Source organism: Camponotus vicinus, unplaced genomic scaffold, assembly GCF_025532165.1.
Source record: "Camponotus vicinus isolate PSW18456_S1 unplaced genomic scaffold, iyCamVici1.0 SCAF_14, whole genome shotgun sequence".
NCBI lineage: Eukaryota > Metazoa > Arthropoda > Insecta > Hymenoptera > Formicidae > Camponotus > Camponotus vicinus.
The window spans coordinates 2,539,212-2,556,022 of NW_028141950.1; the positions used below are offsets into that span (position 1 = coordinate 2,539,212).

General features: G+C 34.6%; 2 protein-coding genes across 3 annotated transcripts in view; one reads left to right on the top strand and one right to left on the bottom strand.

The window, feature by feature from the left end:
• Nucleotides 1-16,811, top strand: part of LOC145965536 (beta-galactosidase) — a 115,420-nt gene that overhangs the window by 43,856 nt on the left and 54,753 nt on the right. The window lies entirely within an intron of this gene.
• Acj6 (abnormal chemosensory protein 6) overlaps nucleotides 1-16,811 on the bottom strand; it is a 42,908-nt gene that overhangs the window by 9,634 nt on the left and 16,463 nt on the right. For both annotated transcript variants that reach the window (XM_083089196.1, XM_083089195.1), the window contains exon 2: nucleotides 5,181-5,237. In XM_083089196.1, the coding sequence (XP_082945322.1) occupies nucleotides 5,181-5,237 (57 nt within the window). The remainder of the gene's footprint in view (nucleotides 1-5,180; nucleotides 5,238-16,811) is intronic.

The following is a 16,811-nucleotide window of genomic DNA, read 5'->3' on the forward strand; positions in this document are numbered from 1 at the left end:
CACAAGATATGTAAAACGGATAGATCTCTTGCTTCTATTAGTTTTTTACTGGCACTAATTCGATTTTAATGTCGCATGAACTCTTAATTGCGTGAATAAAGTAATTTTCAAATATAAAATAAATTTTATAATATACTATATAATATAATTTATTATACAAGTATAAGTAAAGAATACTGTGGTTAACAGAAGAAATAAATATAAAAGCTCGATGAATATTTCACAAAATAGATTTTTGATTGATTTTTAGGATTTATGTTATGTCATTCAATATGAATTAATATATTCATTAATATAAGTACTATTATTGATATTAATGTTATTAATAATGATCTTTAAAATCGCAAACACAAAATTTTATTTCTATGCAATATATTCACGCGGAAACCACAAAGTAAATAGAAGTCTACAACTTTAAGGATTTACCTTTAAAGAGAGATAACTTTTAATTTTTGTTTAAATTTCTTTTTTAGATCAGAAAAAATTTTTACTCCCATTTTTAAAAATTTTTTATTCTCTTCAGTAGCTCCTTATTTATCGCAAGCTGCCGAGCGCGCCACAAGATTAATCCGAGAGAGTTATCAAAATATCGTTAGCCAAGGCCGAGGCGGGTAAAACTAAAAGTGATTCACTGCCCACTTATTTCATTACGACCTGTAATGTCCGCATTGCCCGATCAATGTTTCATGCGGAAACCACTGGCGTGTGTTCTAACGTTTCGATTATTTATGAACTCCTCGTGTCTTCGTCGGGTACGGCTGGCTTACCCACAGCTGTCTCTAGGTTGCTGAACTGCCGTCACTCTTTTTAATCTCTAAATTTTTCTTTCTCTCGGCGTCTCGTCGTTCGCTATATTTTCTTTTAACAAAATACTGTATTTTCATCAGGATTGATGTTAGATACATATTGCAAATGTTATGGAATGATGAGGAATACGTAATTTGCCACAAAAAATATATGTATATTATTGAACAACATGTATCAAATAATGTTACTTGGGTGAAAATAAATTAAGAAGAATATTTAGAACGAAAGCAAAGTACATAGATAATTATAAAATTATAAGATTAATCGCGGACTTCTTTTTCTTTTCAAGTTATGTAGAAATTATTAAAATTTGGTTTGCAATAAGAGAAAGAGAAAAGTTTTCTTTCATAGATTTATAAATTGTTATATGCTACTCATTAACAATGTTTTACATTCATTACATCTTTTTAATTCTTAATCTTATAAAAGCAGACTAAAATAATTTGAAAAAAGACAAGTTGCCTCTAAAAAAATATTACCGTGCAAAATAATATATTTTTGTAATCTGTTTAAAAATGTATAGTAAACTTTTTTATGTATTATTTTATTAAAATCTCACACAATGAGACGCAAGTTACTCAGATTTGATTACCAAAAAGAATGAGAGAAAGCAATTTTAGAAACAAATTTAAGAATAAGTTTGATAAAACAATTTGCTATACTTAAATATATGGCACGTGTAAAATACGAGTGAAATAACCATATTCTCATGTGGAAATATTAATGTGCGGTAGTAACTTCCCGCAGTAACCTGCACTCAATGACGACGTTTTTCACGCGGACGTGTTGCTTAATCGAAGCATTAGCAGGACGATAAATCACGATTCACAAGGGGTATTGGACCCTCTTTTAACGTAACACTTGAACAATAGTCACTCGATCTTGGCGCATGTACATACATGAGTATTCGTATACGTATAAGATTGTAGGAGTTAACAGAGAGTTGGAAAGGTCCTAAAGTATCTCTCACATTTTATTATCTCATTAATCTGTATTTATAACAATGAATTACGCGTTTGTTTTATATGTTTAGTTAATTGGTAAATTAGTTAACATACATCGACATTATTTATTTATTAATCATATCAATTAATCACTGCATATTATCGCATAACGCCCGCTTTACTAGTAAATGATTATTATTATTCAAAAGACGATATTTCAATTTTTTCTTTTTTTGATTTTTGCATATATATATTCATGATTATTTAAAAGAAACTACAACATTTTGTGTATGTACATCATTTTGTTAGTTTAACGAGACGTTTATATTGTGAACGAAGCTTAACGGAGCTACCGAGGATACGGATCGCTCTTATTAGCCACATAGTTAACACTTCCCGCTGTTGTTTAGCAAAGTTTCTTCCCCTTCGCGCGATTCTCTACGTCGTCGCGGTTAATAGAGTCATTTTTCGACGCGGCGGACCCCACAGCGAGCGAGGATACGTCTTCTACAAGTAAAGTATTATGAGGATTAGTCAATTACAATTGAATTATCAGACCCTACGGTCCCTCCATGTAATTTATCCGAGAGAACCCGGCGGGTGTGAGATTAAGTGGCTAACATAACTGATAACAAGGTGGCCTAGCGCAGGATCATGCAAAGGATCTAACTTCAGGACTTAGAAGGGCGATTCGAAAAGCGAACCAGGAAATGAATGACGCTTAATAATTTACTTAGATCTTTCTGAAAATTATATTTGCGTTACATAATCAATTATTTTTAAATAAACATATCTATTAGAATATTAATCTTGTTTTGGCGGAAATAGATAGATATTACTCTTTCGCGAGAGAAACTTTACTCTCTTTTATTAATCTTTATATTATATTAATTATTCCGAGAAGAAGATATAAATGTATCGTATATAATTTCTAAAACAAATATAATTCGGGTATACCTTTCTCATGGCGTGAAAGCAAACTAAGCCGATTACATCGTGCGACGTTTATTTTGAATAATTCAGGTGTATCAGATACGCAGAATTGTTTTGTCCATCGAGAGACACAGTTTTGTTCTCCGGGAAATCGAATTCCCAGAAAACCAATTCTTTTAATTCATTTCGCTCGAAGTGCAGACGAATGCAAAATTAGATGTCACCCGGACACATCATCAATATCGTATATAAACCGCTAAGCGTGTGTGCACAAAATCAATTAGCAATTAAAGCCCAGCCGTGTCTGAACCAAGCGGTTAGTCGGCACCAAGAGCTTATCCGCGGGATTCGATCGATAAACGTCGGCCCCAAGCAGGATCCGTCGCGTTCGATAAGATACGAATAGCATCGACATCAATACTAAGAGAGAAGCGCATCAATAGCAAATGAAAAAATAAATCTCGTCACGCGCGGCGCGGCATGCGGTTCAATTACGTATCCGTCCGTATATGAGATTAATTAGCGATGGCTAACTCTCCTCCTCTCTCTCTCTCTCTCTCTCTGTACTTCTCTCCCTTTCTCTTTCTCTCATGCGCGGTTACACTCTTCGGATTCAGAAGCAAAGTTGCACTCGGCGCGCTCGGACCCGTCGGCTATCGGATATCGTAAATTGGGACAATTACGTTATTTCCGTCCGATAACCTACATCACGGAGTAGAGTCTGACGCATGAATAAGTAATATCCACCAGAAAATCTGGCGTCTGACACGAAAACGGGGAGACTGTTCAAATTATCACTTGCATGGCGGAGTACCTACTGTCTAGAGTAAAGAACATTATATTCGCGCGCCGGGTTTTGGCTCTGTAAGGATCATCAAATTCAGTTTCGTTCGCTGGCGCAGACGCGACACCGACCCCGTCGCCGTCGACGTCGACGTCGCCGTCGCCGTCGCCGTCGCCGTCGCCGCTGCCGCCACCGCCATCGCCATCACCACCGCCACCGCCACCGCCGCCGCCGTCGCGGGTATCATCGATTTATAATAGCTGTTATAACGCCACGCTCTCTTTACGGCGTTAATATTAACTTATTGTAGCTAATATTATTATATTAGCGTCGTTTTGCGCGCGCCAAAGCGCATCGCGACATGGAATCGCGTTGCATTATCCCTTCGCATTTATCCCAATTATCGAATATGCATTATCGATTTACATTTCTTCTGTTTGATTATGCCATGTCATATTGCTTTCATATTTCTATTGTATGCATCTTGATATATGCGCCGCTCTCTTCTTCTGATGTAGTCTTTATCAACGTTATTTTTTTTATCGATTTATATGACAGATACTTCTCGTAAATCGTTACAAATGTATAGACATACATTATTGCACGAATGTACAAAAGTTCGTTGATTGTAGGAATAATAATCTCATACAGGAACGTCTGTCGCGGGTGGAAAATGCAAGCGGGCGGACAAGAAACGCGCGTTTCAGACTCCGTCGCAGCTGCGGGGGTTGCATCTGTTGCATTCGCGGTTGGGCATAAGCGACACATAGCTCTTTTTACGGCACTCGACTATCCTACATCGCCTCTCATCTCGTATATCTAAATAATCAATTTACTACTGGCCATAATCGTAACCACGAGTTAGCGAGTTTATGCGAGCCCGGCCACCGTAACTACGTGGCTCCGTAAAGCATAAATATTATGGGGCATTTCGTATACAGCAACAGTCTCATAATCTCTCTCCCTCTCGCTCCTTCTTTTTTTCGGTCGTTACCTCTTTTTTTCTCCAAAGAGAAGGAGCTTAATCAATTTTTCACTAATTTTCTTCAAATCCTATTTAAGATCGTTACTTCAAGAGTGAATTTTCTTTGCACCCTATGTCTCGTTGTGCTATATCTCTAATGCATTTAATTATGATGAAAACTATACATATTACGATAGAAAATTTGATATATACACACACAAATATTTATATATTCCGTTAAGAATTGATATAAAAATGATATTATTTAATTTTAGTAATATTATTTTTTTTAATTTAAAAGGTAAGACTAATTATAATATATAATGAATTAAAACATATATAAATAAATTTTTCCATTTTGTTAAATTCAAAATATTGCTACATATTATAAGGATACAACTCAACAAAACTGTTATAGAATTACGTATCTAATTGGACAGATGGCACGTGATGTATAATTACATTGTCTCGTCTGAGAACACCTCAAATAATCGAGTTCTTAAAATGATGTCATGGCGATGTGTCTCTAGTTTCATAAAGATAGAATTAATTCGCGTTCAAGTTCTTCATATTGTCTAAATAAATTTATAATTAATAAAATAATCAACATTGATAAATTTTGTTGCGTGTTAATAATATCAGTTTCTTATCAACACGTAGGACAAAGTCATCGAATCAATCTCTAATTACGTGCACAGAAGAAAATAAAATAAAAAAAAAATAAAAAAAATTGTAATTCTGTACTCACATTATGCCTCGGTGACCAAGAATTGCACATAATGGATGCATCTTCCAATATACGACTCTGCAAAATGAAAAAAAATGCCATTTCTCATCGGAGTCAAGATTTTCTCTCTCTTACAATGTGTATAGAATATATTATAAATAAATTTTTTTTAATTTTAAATAATGTTAGATATATTTCTCCATTTTCACTTAGAAATGGCAGTAGACGAAAATTTAAATTAAATGAAAAACAAAAAAGCAAAAAAGCGAACTTTCAAGTATTGATTCCCCGAATACATTTAAGTGAATGTTATCTATTAAATTTTGCTCCAAGGAATCTGTTTTACAATGTGCTTATCTTGATCGTATACAATATTTAATAGTAATATAATACATATATAGTAATATAATATATTTTCAAAATTATTGTGCAAAAAATTAACTTATTGATATCTTTTATATTTGATTTGATTATTACACGTACATATATTTTCAACTCAGTCTTGTTCCTTGTATTGAAGCTGAAACTCTCCGTGTATCTTATTTTGCGACAATTATAAATATTATTCAATATATTATTTGCGAGAAATATTGTATTATATGCGATATAACAAGCGCGCGAAATTAGAATTAACATCGAATTATCGCATTATCGAAAATATAAGTATTCTCTTAGTAGATTTGTGTTCGACACGAGATGTCACGGGGTGATTCTAGTTCCACAGATCTCAATACACGGCTAATGAACGAAGTCGAGAAATATTTTCAACCGAATGGAAATCGAACATACGCCATTTACCTGTCAACGGCACTTAATACTTATCTGATCTGCATGGTTTATTTTTGTGCCGATCACCGCGCGAGACACGCATTCGACAATTGCATACGATTTTCCATATGTATATATATGTATGATATATAATATATAGACATATACATGCATGCATACATATATACATTTATACACATATACATATATATATATATATATATGTACACATACTATACATTTATATTATATTTAAAGCGAAGCCGAAAGAGAAAGATTGACAGAATCGGGGCATACCGGCGTCGCGACGCCGTCGCAAATTAAATGAGTCATTTTAGGATTCGCGCGCAGAACTAGGTAATTCAATATCGTCCTTATTAAAGCGTCGGCCAATTCTGCGCGCTCGCGCATTTCTTGATGACAATGATTATGTCATTACTGGGCACCGAGACTAATATGAATACATCACTCTTCCGAAGCGGCATACTTTATTAGCGTGTCACATGTCTCTCAACGTATGTGTGTATGTGTGTGTGTATATGGGTATGTATGCGAGGCGATACTTAAGTTCGACGTATACGCACGATATATCATCGAGCTTCGATTGCAGATATACATGTCGCTTAACGTGCATTTGACATGACTTTTCAGTCATTTGTCATCTTTCGTCTCGGCGGATATCGATGCCGCTTTTTCGCGCGATTGTCAAATATTCATCGGGACAAACAAGCATCGGGAAAAATTTAATAGATGAAACCTTCATTTTTCGGATTATTTTAAATAAAATCATTTAACAAATCTTGACTCTCGAGTTTATTGAAATTTGCAATTGAAATTTCAATCATTGCGAAAAGATACGGCGAATATCAGTGTCGCACTTTTGCACGATTGTCAAATGCTTATTAAGAATATTATCTTGTCGCCCAACCCAGTGTCATCCGTTTGACACTTTGGACAAGATATCCTACGGTTCGATGTTGTTCATTTGACATTTTGGAGATATCTCGAAGATCTGATGAGAATATTCGGCTGATGTCGACATGACCATAATTACCGTTATCATTATCAACACGATGTAATTTAGCTTTAATATTTCTCGACAATTGATAATCATAGGAATAAAAATATGGGAAATTGTATGTTTCGCACGTTAAGAAGAAAAATGAATACAAGAAATATTTTCTTTTTCTAAATATTATTAATACTTATCTTTTGTATATCGAAATATATTTTCAAATTTAATATCTTGCAAATATCATGAAAATATTTAATAAACGATGTAGTATATCGTTTGAAATATTATATAACACTACGGTATAAAGTTTTAATTTGAATTTAAAAACACATACAAGTATCGATTATATAAAAAATTATAGAAAGGAGCATGACGCTAAAAAGATTGAGAATTATTATATAATTCAAGCGTATTTCCAGTATTTAAATATGCCCTGGCGTTCGTGGAAAATGTATCTCCGCCGATTTTCTCGACCGCATAAAGGGATTAATCTAAAATATTGGTTATAGATATATTAATGAATCGTGTTACACACCAGTTGGAAGGCCGAATTCTCCGAACAAGGATAATACGCTTATTGCAACAACATGTTGCAGCGCATTAGGTACATCGCGAGTTGTATAACGCCCGCCATCTCTTAAATTCTACGTATGTATATGCAGGTTAAAATATGCATTCGCGTAGATGCACACGCATACACGCGTGTGGCTGGATGTGTGTCGAGCACGTGTGTGCGGATGTGTTTCTCGTGCATCGATGCATCGGAGCTACGGACACAAAAGCCCGACATTGCGTCGCGTATATAGAGCTACGTCACGCATGTAGCTTTACGCGTGTGTATATGTTCGTTCTTTGCGTATATATGACACGTGTGTATATAGATGCATATGTATATATGCGCGCGTGTGCAACGGAAGCGTTTGTGCTAGGAGGCGAAACACATTGCGGACTCGCACGAGTAAACAGACGCAGTCGAATCAGTTTGCCCGGCTAATTGATTTTCCTTCACATGACCGACGATGTGCTGCGTGCGCAGCGCGGCCCAAATATACGCATATAGAGAGACAGTGCGACGCACCGTACAAATCCAATCCGAAACTCTCGTTTGATTATCAAGCGAATTCCCGCGGCCGATTGTAAATCAACTGCTGTACCATGTGTGTGCCGGTGGATCATACTGATGCTTCGGATTGGATGCTATGGCGAGTATATCGGAAATTTAACCCTTTTCTCGTGACGTCGAGACAGATGGTAAAAAAAATTTGATTGAATATTGTCTCTCGTACGAGAGTAGCGGCGGTGCGAAGCACAAATGTCAAACGGTCCTTTCAGCGAGAAAGAAATCTTTAATTAAATATATGTACGTCTCTTTTGTGATGAACTTGTAAAATGAGAAAAATGCTTGAAAATCGTTGATTTTAATTTTTCACACAAAAAGTACTTATAGAAAATAATGCTAATTTCTGTGGATTACAAATAATGTTTCTCCTTCAAAAATGGCTGTGTAACTTAGGAGTTCTGAAAATATTTGCTAATTTAGTATTGTTTCAAAAATAGGGTTATTAATCACAAAAACGTGAAAAAGTATGTATCAGAATGAAACATACACACATAGAGATTACTTTTCTAAATAGAAAATTTGACAAATGCACAGTTTTGATGCCATAATTTTGACAGCTCTCTAGAGTTGGCGTTAAATGCAAAAGCAGCAAAAACGTTAAGGAAGCGAGAGATATATAAGTTGGCTGTTTAGAAGGCTACAAATGAATTCACTGAATAATGTAGAATGGTAGACGGTAACTGTGCGAGGGCAAGTGTCTCCGATTATAACAAAAGTGAGGGGCTCACAGCCCGGCTCATTTGTTATTAACCGGCGCGAAGGAGCGTTGAAGTGCAGAAAGACTTCGAACACGACTTCACACTTTGACTCGTAGCCGTTGGTAACTTTAGATAATTACCGGCGAAACTTCCACGAAGAATCTTACGTACTTTCCAGCAATATTCTCAGAGAATGTTTTCTCGCGATTCATCATTATTGGTAACTCGTGTAAAGCACATTCCCTTTTTTCTTTTTGACAGAAGACGAAACGAATAAGAGCATTTTTTAAAATAGAAAAGGCATTGAAATAAATATCTTACATTTCGTAAATAAATTCTTTCTCTTATTTGAAAGAGATATTTATTTAACATTTTGCGTTATTAAAAAAGGTACAACTCTAAAATTTAAACCATTGTCTTTGCATTATTTCTTATTCTCTGCTCTTATTCTTTATTCTAAAAAATCTGCATTACGTCTATATATTTTACTCACTAGCAAAATCAATAACAATATAATTTATTCAATTTATTATTTATTTAGAATTTTTTCGCGGATATCGATGTATCGATTTCTTTTAACTCTTGTTTAATCACTCAATATTGTTTCCTAGAATTAATGGCAGTATGAGTAGATGTAAAATACGTTCGAGTGAAAGAAAAGAAACTGGCGCCGGCGCCGTCATCGCGCAAAATATGGAGCAGATAGGTAGCTATGTAGATTCAGCCTGACGTGACTCATTACGATTTCAGGCGAAAAACACGGGTCTTGAAGCGTGAATCGTCTAAGAGATCGCTAAAGGGAATTTATGAAATTTCCTAATTTAATATTCCTTCTCTCTGTCTCTTTCTCTCTCCCTCTCTCCGGCTCGCAGCTACCCCACCGTAGTTTCCCGTTAACTCTTTCCGTGGCGATTTTTTATTCTCAATGCGAAACCCGATTAAGCGACTTCAGAAACGACATTTTGCTACAGTCGCGCTACGAAACGCGGAATAAATTAATGCGATTCTGACAAAATTCGGACATTGCTCTTGTGCGATCAACGACGTCGCGCTTTCTCGTCTCGTTTCTAATATTATTTCGCTTGATTTCGCTTCCCGACGAATATTAATAAAACTGTAATACCTCGAAATCGTCTCTCTGAAATTCACATGCGATTTTAAATGTGAATAAGATAACGTTTACTTTACGCACGTAACATCGCTCTCCTTAAGTCGCTCTTTAATGCTAGTCAGCTTCGTTTCTAACAGATGTTAAGCCACTTAAGAGATCTACTGGTAATTAGTATAGTATATTTGCCTTATCTAAATTTTAAAGCGTCGGTAGATATTGCCAACAATTTGAATTTTGATTGTTTACTGATACAATATATTGTTTGAGCAAGTTTTTTGTTTGCAATATATATTTTTCAGTTTAATTTGGACATGTAATTTATAAACGCATCTGTGTAAAATATTTTTACAACAAAAACTGTATAATTTTTTGGACTAAATATTGGTATAGATCTTAAATATTATAATAGTGATCTTATGAAATTTTTCAATTGATTGCTATTTGTACAAATCGTTTTATTCCATATTTAATAATGCAATTACAACATTATATATATTTGATTAGAATTGGATTTTACATTTGTGATGACCATTAATAGATTAGCGTTCAATTGGATTGTGTATCTCGATAGAAACAGTAGCTTTTATCGCGTACACGTGTATCTCCGTAGCGTTTAAAAGTGTAAGAAAAGAGCGACGACATGCGATATTAAAATTCGGGTCGACGCAATTGACAACTCTTGCTTTCGCGAGATCAATGGCCGAAGTCGTAGCTCTGAGGTCAGATGGAGTTCAACATGCCTGTCAAGGAGACTGTTAAATCAGTGAATAATAATTAATTATTGCGCACCTATGACACCGAAGATAGCTTTACTCGACGGCGAGACTCTGAACCCTCATCGAACTTTTTTTGTCTAGACTGTGTCGATAAACAAATGCGACGCTTTTCATCGCGTGAAAATTTCACTAGCTAACGTTGCTACATAAACAATGAAACGCTATAAATCACAGTGTAATCTTATTTAACATTTATACAAAGTGTATACGGTCGAAAGTATTTAAAGTTTTGGATACGTTACTTTTTGCAGCTGCAAAAGTACGAACACAGAGAAAAATGTATACTGTATTCAAGTAAATATTATTTATTTTAAGTATATCATAAGTTTGTATATCCGCAAATATATCATAAATTCACCACAAGCATTAAATTTAATTGAATATATTCTAAATTTTAGTAAGTGCAGTATTTTAATCAAGAATATTAAATTATAACAAAAATTTGGTTTGCTTACTACATAAAGTTGGCGTAAAGTAGATTTGATTTTTCTTTGATACAACTTTACAATATTCTTGAAGAGAAAATAAATTCTTCTTTTGAGTACATGATAATGAGATTTTCTAACACTTGTGATGAGTATATTTTAAGACTATTATCAAGAATATATTCTCTGTTGAAGAAAACTATTACTTAGAAAAAGAAAAATAAACCGAGTAATCGTTTTTCTTGGCAGTAGAATGATATTTTTCTCTGTGAACGTATAAAGATTTTTCTTTAAAAAAAATTTTGAATTTCTTCATTTTTTTTGATTCACGAAGAACAAAATTATTGCAATTTCGCAAGATGACGGAAACAACAATATTGATATTTGACTAACGTATAGTATCATACAACACTATTTTTTCTTCTCCCGTGATTTAATGATACTGTGCTAATTCGACAGTAAATAATGCAAGATATATGCCAGAATTATCACTTGAATCAATACGCGTTGGTCACGTTTTGTCGCTATCTGATAATCGGCACTCATCACGTGACGCACGGAAAGAGTAGCAGAATAATTTAGTAATAGTCTATAGTTTTTTTCCCGTATACGCTCCACAATGTGCGCGTTGCCACCGTTAAACCAAAAGCGACTTCTCATGCGCTTGTTAGAGAGAAGAGAAGCGAGATAATTTCTGGAAGCTATTATCATTTATAAAGAGAGACTGTATATTTTAAGACATAAATCAATGGAATAATGTGGAAAGGGAGAAAACACACTGTATTTCTTCTCGCATTCATCCTCGTCTCGCGATTTACATCGCGAGGTGCGTCGATCGCATAAATATCGGGCCGACTTATCTCGGTGCGCCCGGTATCGCGATATCTAAATTGTGGCTATCCGATTTATGGTATTTACAACAGAGTCGAAGTCGACGGGCGCCGAGGGTAAAAATCAGTGATTTCGTAACCACTATATGTCGGGGATAGCCACGTTCATTGGCTACGTTCTGTTCCGCCCCCGCAGCCCCGCCAATCAGACCGGCGGCTTTCTCTCATCGATCCAAACCATCCACACTATACTCAGCCGCCATGCTCAGTTCTCTTGCCCGTTTCCCCTATCCTTCTCCGACCGTACAGCGATCTAGTGTAAGACACGGCGATGTGTAAAGCCGAAGGAACGCTTAGGGTTGTTGCCGACCCCGCCGTTCAACCCCTTTCCCACATTCCGCAGTAAGACGGCCGAATCGGTGGGTAACCATATTGAAAAGGATGTACAGCTACAGGCTTATCTATATATTTCTTGAAAAGTCTGACGGGATCATTATCATCATTCTTGTTATATTAGATAATTAATTTACAACTCTTAAATCTTGGCTAATCAAAGTAAAAATATATAAATATTGAAAATTTTTAGCTTTGATATTCGATAGATTATTAGATTAGATATTAGATTAGAACTCTGTTAAATTGAATCCGTGAAAATGTCACTGATAAAAGCAGAGACAAGGTTTCATCGAAAATCAGTGAAACACTCGCACTTTGCTCCTCCGTCTTCTAATTTACTGTGTGTTTTATGTGTATGCATGTGATTATGGCAGTAAAATTTTATTGAAAAATTAACCGCTATAATTAACTAATTCTTTTGAGTAAGATTTCATTGCTTATCAGTGATAATACACTTTTTTATTTAAGAGAGTATATCGACCACTTCTGTTAAGTAAATAGCAAAATTTACATTCGAATCAATGCATGACGCCGAAAGAAATGGATCATGAAAAAAATAAACAAACGAAAAATACAAGAACACAAATATAAGTATTATTAGTATGAAGTATTAAAACACATATTGCGTACATGTATACGCGTATTCGTGTAATTACACCCGTGTGCGTGAACGATCATCAATTTAGCAATTCATTAGACGCCTTAAAACATCAAAGTCAATTAGTTAGAAATTATAATGGACTTGGAATTCTCCGTGCAGAAACAAACTCATTAGGTCTCATCAACTAATTATATCCAGCCGCGTTTCGAAAATCGACATAGGTAATTTTCATCGACGAATTTTGCGTGCGTACATTATATACACTTTCGTGCGCATAATGATACATTGAGACGAAAAATATTCTAATGGGAGAAAAATTTACAAACCAATTCTCCCTTCGCGCAGGAAACATTTGCGTGCACGTGTGTGGATATGATTATAATTGTTAAAGCGTCGAAAACTGTAACGCTCTTTTAAGCCCTTTGCAAAATTTATATTCTACGCGATTGTCGCTTATTATTTGTAAAGCGTCAGTCAAGAGGGCATGGACGATGCAAACACGATAAAGCAACAAGATAGAAGTTTGTCTTCTTATCGAAGAGCTTTAATTTTTCTCTGTTAAATGCCAACTCTAGTTTCTCTCACGTGCGATATCATTATGTCCGATATATAAAAGCATTATGTCGTCCTTGCACATGTGTATCTACATACTTGCCACGTGCACAGGCACAGGTGCGGACGCAGTCGTTAATTTTTTTTCTCTCATCCGCATCGTCGACTCGCGACGATTACACGACTATAAATCATACGTTTACTTTGCCTTCGTTTTCGTACACGTACATTATACACTACTGTGACATTTTATTGATACGATCAATACGGAAAATTATGCATATTCATCCCGTTATTATTTTCTAATGACTGCTTACGTTGATTACGTATAATTAGATATTATTCTCTTTATAAAGTATCACTTCGATAAAAAACATGTAACCTTAACGTGTAACTTTTTTATGTTTCTCTTTCTTTCTCAGTGTGTTTCTTTTTCTGTTATACAATTTATTTTATATTTTTCTTACGTGAGTCAACGTGGTCCCTTTAGATCTCGCTTTTTATTTGCAACGTAAAGAAATAATTATTACTCGAGTAACAAAAGCAATCGAAAATCATCGTGGTTATGATCGGACATTTTCGCGAAAACGAAATTATTGCACGGCGCTGTTAAACGCCGCATGTGATGAAAAATTGATGCGCCATCGCATGTTGTTGCAGAATTCGCTAATTTGCAGCATTATATTCTCGCCTGGTTTCGTGTAAATTTTCGCCATTACAGAGATCGCGTTGATACTTTTCATTCCTGCCTTTTGTTTAGTTACAAAAAAGTTGGATATATTAGTGGATTATATACACATATATTTGCGCGTTTTGGTATTTTATATCTCTGGACTTTTTTAAAATTACAACGTCGTTTAATATATAAATCGAGGAGATGGAATTTACACGAAGCTCGAAATATTTTCCTTTAAAATTTAACAAGATATTAATGTTTGTAATGGATTGAAATTTAATGTTGCCAATTTTTTTTTCGCGAAATAAATCTCGATAATGGAAAGAATTATAATGAGATTACTGAATTTCTATTTATTCGTCGCAAAAACACGTTCGCCCACGACATTTCGCATGACGAAAAATTCTGAGAATTCGCCTCGATTGTGTTGCTAAATATGATAAAGTGATATTCTTGCGTAATCATTCCTCATCCATCACATGCGTCGTTCGTCAAACGCGAGTGTTGCTTTCCCAGACGAAACGATAACATTTTTGACAATGTAGGGATTATGAACGAATCACTGAACAGGAATAAAGAGAAGCGAAGTGCAAACAGGAACTTATGCACTTGTGGTCTTAGTTTAAGTCTATAAGTTAGCTTTTTATACATCTTCAACAGTTAGAATTTCAGCAATTCTCCGAGTATATTTTATAAAATATAAAATATAATATTTCTAACATTTTTTCTATTCAAAAAGAGAGCAATATTGTGCTTGTATGTTGCCTTTCCAGTATTTTAGTCACGTACATATTATATGTGCAATTTTCTTAAGTATATTATAATCTGAAATATGACTTCGCGATTTACTTGGCTCGATTTAACTGACTAGCCTTAATCGACTTGAGTTCGATCATACAGAGTGATAGAGAAATTATAGCAATTCGGCGTGAATTGACTTGAGGGATGAAAATATGCGTGCGCGCAGAATGGAACGTCGGAGCGTAATTGTGTACAATCGTTTTGTCAGGTTCACTCGGTCGCAATAATATGCCGCATATATGGCGACGGTAGACATCATTTAATGATGGAGGCTTCTCTCCCAAATCGACTCTCATTCAGACTCCCCTCAGACAAGCTGTGCCTCCCTAGGACAAAATTCGAGTCTTCCTCCCTTCATCCCTCTTTTCTTCTCCTGTTCTTCTCCTGTCTCTGTCGTTTCTCCCACTTTGTGATCTCATCTGTCCGTCTCGGTCTTCTTATCTAAAGCAGTCGCTTGCGGGGACCATCTTTCACGCGCCTCTTTCATCCCTCCGGATCTGCCTGTCTATTCATGCTTTCACTGATTTGCACTTAGAAACACTCCACTATGTTTCCATCCATTTCACATCCTTCTTCTTCCTCTATGTATACTTTACTGTTCTCGTTAGTCTATTTTATTTTTTTCAACGCGAAACTCATTATTCTTACTTTTGCAACATTCTAAATCTGCATGTTTTTATTTTGTTAAATTCTCTCTAGTGTTCTTTCTTCTTATCAATTTCACCATCTATTGCATTTCACATTTTTCATCCCGTGAAGCTTCTTTCACTCTCTTTTTTCTTGTAATTTATTTCAAAAATTTATAATATTTTTTATTCGCGATTTTAATATTTTAAGTGTATTCACAGTGTATTCTTGTTTATATTCTTATTAGATGATAATCCTTTTTTGCTTTTTATAAAAGTCTTTAATAGAAGTTGATCTTTGATCTTTTTTTATTTTATTTCTATTTATAGATATTTTATGCATATATATTATCGTTTTACATATATATATACAATTATTAAAACTGTCATTATGCAATTATGATGCAATTGTGTACTCGTTTAAGCTAATTCTTTTATATATTGTGAAATCCCACCACAAGTATATAGTATCAATTAATAATAATAATACGATATGCTGTGCAATGGAAAACACGAGATTTTTAGCATAAAAATAATTTTTTTATTTATTAAAAAGCATAAAATATTAAAAGTGCACTCTATGATCGAAAATACATTACCTTTTACTGCATCATCACGTATGTTAATACAACTGGATATTTGATAAAATCATTACGAATAAAAAATGTAAATGATAAGTAATTGATTTACATATTTAATGTTAGGTGACGCACGAATAATCGGAAAATATGGATGAAATTTTATATTTACGCATAATAGAGTTCTGCGGCGGTACGATTGCGATTTAAAATATGCAATTAGTGTTTTACGGGAAAACACTGCGGGGTAGGAGGATACAGTACCGATCTCATTTTACCGGCGTTAATCATTACATACGTATAAAATAAAATACATGGTCATTAAATAAAGGATATATAAAATTCATCTCTGATTGCATTTCATACTTAAAACTGAAATGTAGAGAGGAAAAGAGAGAGCGAGCGATCTCTGTAACAGTTATATTAAATAAAATTATAAGCTGAATGGCATATATGTTACCGTGATTATAAAACAAATCAATTCGTCATAGGCAATTTTCATATGCATTAGTAATTTGTGCTGTTGAAAAATTTAATTTAATTTACGTTTGCGTTTGTATATTTAAAACATAGCTAGAGAAACAAACGCTATTTCAGGCATTAATTTAATGCAAGATTGCCGAAGACTAAGTATAAAAAAACGAATCGATAAAATGCGCATAAAATATTTGTTTTCAAT